Raw genomic sequence first — 7,667 nt, 5'->3', positions numbered from 1 at the left:
TACAGAGAACAAACTGATGGTTATCAGAAGGGAAGTGGGTGGGGGGATGGGTGAAATAGGTGATGGGGATTAATGAGGGCACTTGTTGTGATGAGCACTGGGTGTTGTATTTAAGTGTTGAATCACTAAATTGTACACCTGAAACTAATATTACACTGTTAACTAACTGGAATTTATTTATTTATTTATTTATTTATCAGGGAGAGAAAGCACAAGCAGGGGGAGCAGCAGGCAGAGGGAGAAGCAGGCTCCCCGCTGAGCAGGGAGCTCGATGCGGGGCTCGATTCCAGGACCCTGGGATCAGGACCTGAGCCGAAGGCAGATGCTTAACAGACTGAGCCACCCAGGCGTCCCAACTAACTGGAATTTAAATAAAAACTTAAAAAAATAAATTAACTTAAATCTAAAATTTTTCATTATAAGATGCATGTAAAATGTACCTAAAACTGAAGTTAAAGATTAAAGCATGTGAAAAGAAAACTTACGGATCCTGCTTCTTCCATTTCTAGTACATAAGTAAGACTGTAATTTGGGCTTGTGTTAGTTGGGGCACACCATTCTAGTGACAAATTACAGACTCCTGCTTCTTTTAGCTTAGGAGGTGGAGGTGTTGGAGGCATAGTTCCTGATGTATGGAAGATTGCTATTTCACTGAAATCACTGAAAAATAAATTAATATGGAAAAGTTATTTTCAGGTTCTTATTAAAGTATAGACTTTTAAATATTGCAATAATTCAATGTACCTCAAGCCAAAGTTATTTTTGGCAGCTAGTCTGAATGAATATTTTGTAGAAGCATTCAGTTTAAGGATCTTGTGTTGTTTCATGGTACCCATATAGCAACTTTTGAAGCCTTCACCTTTGCCCTTAATAATAGATGCAAAATATTAGAACATTATAAAATGCTGCAAGTATAAAAATTCATCATAACATTAATAACCATTTACAAAAAAGTACTTTTAAGAAATAAAATGGTTTACCTCATCCCATTCCAAAAGGAAGCTGTTTATTTTGGAACCATTATCATTGGAACCCTAAATATGTCAGAAAGATAAAAGTATGATTGTCTGTTTTTACACAGTATATGTACATACACACACACTATGTAATTAAAGTGATTGAAATTACTGTAAAATTAATCTGCTTACTTTTTTTAAAGCAATCCAGATTTTAAAGTTAAAATGCACTTTTTACAGTCTATAAGACATACCCAAAATCTATGTCTTGTTTTGTTTTCCAAATTTTATGTAATAAAGAAAGTTAATAATTAAGAGGTAGATTTATTGGTAACTACAATTATAAATAAATTTAGGTTACAGAAATTGACACTTCAACTTTTACTAATTGAAATTATGATTGACATTTCTCAATTTACTTGATGCTCGATATAGATAGAAGAGAAAGATGATTATGGAAAAACGAAAAGTGCTAGGGAAATAGGTCAGATGAGGCATGCATAATTTCATATTTAAAATTCAGGACAAAGTAGAAAGAATGTGTTTTTTTTAAGATTTTATTTATTTATTTGACAGAGAGAGACACAGCGAGAGAGGGAACACAAGCAGGGGGAGTGGGAGAGGGAGAAAAAGGCTTCCCGCTGAGCAGGGAGCCCGATATGGGGCTCGATCCCAGGACCCTGGGACCATGACCTGAGCTGAAGGCAGACGCTTAACAACTGAGCCACCCAGGTGCCCCAGAAAGAATGTTTTTAAATTAAAAAAAAAAACATGTTGAGGAGACTTTGGCAGTAAAATACTTACTTTCCACTGTAAATTCAGGCTGCTCTTGGATCGGTTAATTAGTTTGGGTGCAAGTGGAGGGTCTGGTTCACAACCTGGAGTTGTGAAACTAACCACTTCAGACATACTTCTATGTGCTGAGCTTCTTATGGTTGTAATTCTAAAAATGTAATGACAATTGTTGTAAGCTTTCAAATATTTATCCTTACATGTACTAAATTGAATACTTGAGTTCCCTGGTACATATTAGGAGCTAATTATACAGATTTTTCTAGTAGAGTCAAGTTGGATTGTTATTGGTGATGGCTCCCAAATCACTCTTTCACCTGTATTAAGTGAAAGAAAGTGAACTAATGAGGGATTTGGAGGGGGCTCTTTTGAAGCATGAAGGATAGGCCACTCTGCTGGCAAGTAGCAATGCTGACTGTAGAAATCATAAGTAGTAAACTGATACAGACCGGGGAGTCTGCCTGGCTACAGGGTGAGTGGGGGTTGTGTAGGATGGAGTTCTTACCTTATGAAATAGGCCATGGATGGTTGTAGATCAAGTAGAGTAAATATAACTCCATCACCACTGTGAACATAATATCTGTTTATAAATGATCTCACAAATATTTAATAGCTAACTAACAGTCCTAATCTTATATATTCAAGTGATAAACAAAGAAGCACAATTTTCTTTGAAATTTAGAGAACTTTAGCCCATTTTCTATGAATGCAAAAAAGTGATACTAATACTTCAAATTCTTCATTTGCATGTGAAATTACTATGGCTTTATGAAGTGAAATTTTATAATTTTTCCCGCTGCAACTTCTTCACACTGTAATAATGCAGATTTGTCTTTAATTAGCTTATTTAAAATAATGTTGATATGAAAAGCCTCAAAGACACTGTGCATCATGCAATTTATTTATTCAATTACAAAAGGAAATCTTTCTGGGGAGGGCACTTATTTGCTACAGTGGATTGAGTGGCTGTGCTTCCACATCTATGTCTTCCTGAAACAGTCATAAGTACCTAGGTGTACTCTACCAACTCAAAGAGTTCTTTCAGGCTCTAACCCCAGAAATAGCCTTCAAAAAGAGCTAAAAGATTATTATTTTTAAGCAAAGGCTGATACTTCTAAGCACAGGCCACTCAAGGTTATAGGGTGATTAGAGTGTTTTTATGAAAAACAAAGATATTTATGAAATACATAACACCAGAAAAAGACCACCATGCAACCTCCTACAAAACTTAATTTTATAAGTAGCTTTTCCTCACATTTTACATCTTCCCACCCCTCTACCCAATATAGAAGATTGTGTATTATAATTCTTAAATTTAAAATTTCTAGCTTCTAATTATAAAGGAAGTAAAACTTTACATAATAACTAATTACATTTAAAATTTCACTTTGAGTCTCTGAGTAAAGATGACAAATTCTAGGAAATGAAGTTTAAGATGCATTATGATTTTTAAAGTGCTGTAGAGACAGCTCCAGATCTCTGACTTATTTCTTGCATAATTTTTGGTGGGCAAAGGAATTTCTTCTTCCTCACTTGGGATTTCCTTTCTACTGTGCCTCTCTCTGTGTGTTCTCTTTCAGAATACATGTCCCCATTCAGTCGAGAAGCTGTTTGTTCAGAGTGGCTGGGTATGCTCTTGCTATGTCCTCCACCATATCCTCCCTAGTCCTGGTTCTATCTTTTTATCTTTTTTTTTTTTTCTGGTTGTATCTTCTGAGCACATTCCTAAGCTCATCCTGCTGCTATCATAGCTCCACCTTATAACTAGCTTCTGTAATGAAATTTCCAGGGGAGTCTATCTTAAATCCAATTGCAATGTAAATACCTCATTTGTGTAGCCTACCATAAAGTGAAACTTTTTTCCCCCCTAAAATGACCTAAGTGAATAAAGAGAAGGGAGAATTGGAGGGAACATTTTCTTCCCTGAGTCTAAACTTGTCAAATAGGAAAGCTATAAACTGAAGAGAATGGACCAGTTGATAGTTAAGATCCTTCTCAGCACTAACATGATTCAGTGAATTTCATGGACTGACCTGGCAACCACCCACCATATATAAAACTATTTTAATATAAAATTGCATTCAAAGCTTGGGAAAAAATGCAGAAAAAATCTTTAGAACTCAGCCTAGGTATAAGTTGAGGTCTATACATTTAGATAGCATATTTGAATTGAATTATGAGAAATGAGAAATGAATAAAAAGAAACTTACATATATACATTTTTATATTTTCCATTTTTACCACTGTTAGATATTGCCAGTTCAAATGTCATGGGAGATTTGGTGTGATCACATTTCTCAGAACCACGTAGTTTCCATGAAATAATAGCAGATCTGGTTTGAATATCAGAAACCTAAAATAAATAACAAAAATTCAAGTAGGGCATTTAAAATATATAATCTGTAATTTATGATATAATCTTTCCCTAAGTCTTTTTGATGCTAAATATATTGTTCTCCTCATATAGGTGCTTAAATACTGTGGTTAAGCAATGTCATCAATATTATCTTTAATAATACCATTCTGAATCTTTATGTACTGAATAGCTAATGGAGATTATGAAATTTTAACCACGTAAAGGCTTCAAATTAAAACTTTACTAGAGAAAAATATCAGTGAACTTGCATATTTTAGGATGAATAAGTAAATTAAAAGGAATACTTAAATATTCACTTTAGTTACTTACTACAGGTTTTTCAATGCTGAAACAGCATGACTTTCCATGTTCTGTTATGCATTCTAAAAGAAAACACCCCAAAATAAAATATTACATTGGTAAAAACAAAAGAAAGAAGTTAGATGTCTATCATCCAACTACAGATACATCATCATCAGGAGAGCTACTAAAAACCTAGTAGCGATTTACACTAAAATTTTAAAAGAAGAGAGCAGTCTAAAGTGTATGTTATTAAACAAACTCTAACAAAAGACAGAGTCCCTCGTTTAAATGAAATAATGTGAATTCATTAGGACTATAGAGTAATTTGCAGTGTTTCACTGGCAGACAACTAGAAAAGAATTACGTGGTGTGCATGTAAGATACATGACACATTTTGCATGAGGATGGTCATTTCTCCATGATTTAAAAAGGCGGCCCAACTGTGGTTTCACTGAGTTTAGATTTAGGGGTACAATGAGGACAAGAGGAAATGGAAACAAAATGGCACTTAAATATTTAAGATGCACTGAGATTCCTAAACATTAGGATGTTTATTCATTGCCAACAAAACCAAACTCCTGACCTTACCTTTTTCTGCAGCATTTGATGATGGGCTCTTGCTTTGTTTTCCACCTGGTTTCTTCTTGATGCCTCCACTTCCTGCAGCACTCCATTTCTTTCCCTGACTAGTCTCAACGTGAGCACTAGCAGTGTTGGAATTGCTGGCAGCACTGGAAGCACTGAGAGCATCATCAATGGCAGAAGTGCTGGGAGCACTCTCAGAGATGGGAATGTTGAGAGCATGGTCAGAAACGGAAGAGCGTGGAGTGCTGTCAATAGCTGGTGGTCTGGGAGTACTGTCAGAAGTGGAAGTACTGGGGACATAATTAGTGCTGGAAGGGTCTGGAACACTCTCAGTGGTGGAAGGAAGAACATTGTCTGTGGTGGAAGTACTAGGGGTATGGTCAGTGGAAGAATTGCTGGGAGTATTGTCAGCAATGTGAGTGCTTGGAGGGTTGTCAACAGTGTCAGCAATGTAAATGTCCTGAGCATTGGTCACAGTGTCGGCACATGGAGCTTTGTCCACAGTATAAGTGCTCAAAGTATTTTCGACAGTGTTGGTGCTCAAAGTATTTTCCACAGTGTAGGTGCATGGAACATTGTCCACAGTGTAAGTGCTTGTAGCATTGTCTACAGGGTAGGTATTTGATGCACTGTCAACAGTGTAGGTGTGTGGAGCATGCTCCACAGTGCAGGTGCTCATGGTATTGTCAACAGTGGAGGTACTTGCAGCATAGTCCACAGTGTAAGTGTTTGAAGTAGCAGGAATACTTGAAAAACCATTGGTTTTGTTCACAAGCAAAGAGGTGTTGTTAACTGTACAGCTAGTCTTGTGTCCACCAAGTTGGCCTTCTCTCATTTTTTTCTTCATATGTTCTCCCATGTTAGCAGCCCTTTCATCAAACTGGTTATAATTTCCTCTTCTATGGGAATACATTTCTAAAAGAGACAATGGAGTACTGCTTAATAATTATAATAATTACATATCTCAAGGTCTTTTTAATCTTTTCTTCAAACCAAAAAAAAAAAAGCACTGATAAGCCATGTTTTACTTTTAAATTTTTTTCCTGTTTTGCTTTAATACAGATATTAGGTATGTATTTTTATAATGTATTGATATGTACAGAAAGAAAAACATGAGCAAATACAGATACTATTTTCCTAGGGAGTAACACCACTTCCAAATTTTAAGGTCCTAAGATGATTTTAATGTTGACCCTTCAGTGTCTTTTATATTCCCACCATATGGCATTAATAACCTAAACATTCTTTTATAATGTTCCAATATGATTTTATAGACCCACTCAGTAAAAATAAATATCATAAATCAATGTTATATCAAAGTACAAAAATATATAGAAAATTATGTTTATGAGTATTTTACCTTAAACACGAACCAGTGCTTATTTTCATTAAACCTAATATACATGCATGAAATGCAGTCATTCATGGAAACGTTACTACTTTCTACTTTTTTCACTTAATTTCCCAATGCTCTTAATTTTTACAAACTCAAAATATTTCCTGTTTCAGAAAATTATATACTACCATGCTGCTCTTGGTATATAAATGTTGCTGGTGGTAGCATAGGTGGTGGTGGCAGCAGTGGCAGTGGCAGCAGTGGTGGTGGCAGCTGCTGCAGCGAAGGCTCTTGGATGTAAGGCGGTGGATATTCCCCTTGAGCTGGGGGATACATCAGGTGAGGCCCTTGTTGATACACAGGAGAGGACAGGCCAATGAAGTGTGGTACTTGTTGTAGAGGAGCAGGCATGGCTGTATGATAGTCAATTGTCTGAGGCACAATGATAATTTTGTGAATGCCATTTTCTTCCACCACCTAAGTTGGAAGACAGAACCATATAAACAGAATTAATAAAATTTGTCATTTTTTTAAACTAAGTTTCAGATTTATATCCTGTGCTCTTAATTTAGAAAACCCAAGGGATCAAAAAGTAATAACTAAGTGAAACTAGGTCAAGCAAAAGACAATTCTTCCTTGTCTCTATATGTATGGCTTTCAAAAAGGTAATTTTTTGACAATAGATAATATATTGACTTTGTTTAAAACCATAAAGTATAAAAAGCTATACATGTGAAATTTCCCTCCTAAATCTTATCTGCTCAATGCCCCCATTAGATAACTATTGCTCTTAGTTTCTTAGGAATCCTCCCAGAATTTGTCTATATAAGCAAGAATACAGATTCTTATTTTTCCTTTTTATTACATAAAAAGTAGCCTTATTTGCACTATTACTATCTGTACCTTGCTTTTTACACTTAGCAACATATCTTAAAGATCTTTCTAGGATTAAAAAACAAGACCCATCGATATGCTGTCTGCAAGAGACTCATTTTAGAACCAAAGACACCCCCAGATTGAAAGTGAGGGGGTGGAAAACCACTTACCATGCTAATGGACACCAAAAAAAAGCTGGGGTGGCAATCCTTATATCAGACAAATTAGATTTTAAACCAAAAACTCTAATAAGAGATGAGGAAGGGCACTATATCATACTTAAAGGGTCTATCCAACAAGAAGATCTAACAATTGTAAATATCTATGCCCCTAACATGGGAGCAGCCAATTATATAAGGCAATTAATAACAAAAGCAAAGAAACACATCGACAACAATACAATAATAGTGGGGGACTTTAACACCCCCCTCACTGAAATGGACAGATCCTCTAAGCAAAAGAT

At 35.6% G+C, this 7,667-nt stretch overlaps 1 protein-coding gene across 1 annotated transcript; it reads right to left on the bottom strand.

Moving 5' to 3' along the window:
* Window positions 1-337: 337 nt before the first annotated feature.
* LOC102738522 (fibronectin type III domain containing protein 3C1-like) lies at window positions 338-6,805 on the bottom strand (the record flags this gene model as incomplete). The annotated part of the gene is made up of 9 exons (XM_081811635.1): window positions 338-660; window positions 745-866; window positions 981-1,034; window positions 1,761-1,899; window positions 2,254-2,313; window positions 3,959-4,101; window positions 4,435-4,487; window positions 4,996-5,907; window positions 6,517-6,805. Coding segments are annotated over 9 exons (1,980 nt in total), but the record flags the coding sequence as incomplete, so codon positions are not given.
* Between the last annotated feature and the right edge of the window lie 862 nt (window positions 6,806-7,667).

Source organism: Leptonychotes weddellii, unplaced genomic scaffold (genome assembly GCF_054177405.1).
Source record: "Leptonychotes weddellii isolate Sample4059 unplaced genomic scaffold, ASM5417740v2 HiC_scaffold_9031, whole genome shotgun sequence".
NCBI classification, from domain to species: domain Eukaryota; kingdom Metazoa; phylum Chordata; class Mammalia; order Carnivora; family Phocidae; genus Leptonychotes; species Leptonychotes weddellii.
Note: the sequence above shows the minus strand (reverse complement) of the source record. Positions and strands in the feature narration are given on the sequence as shown.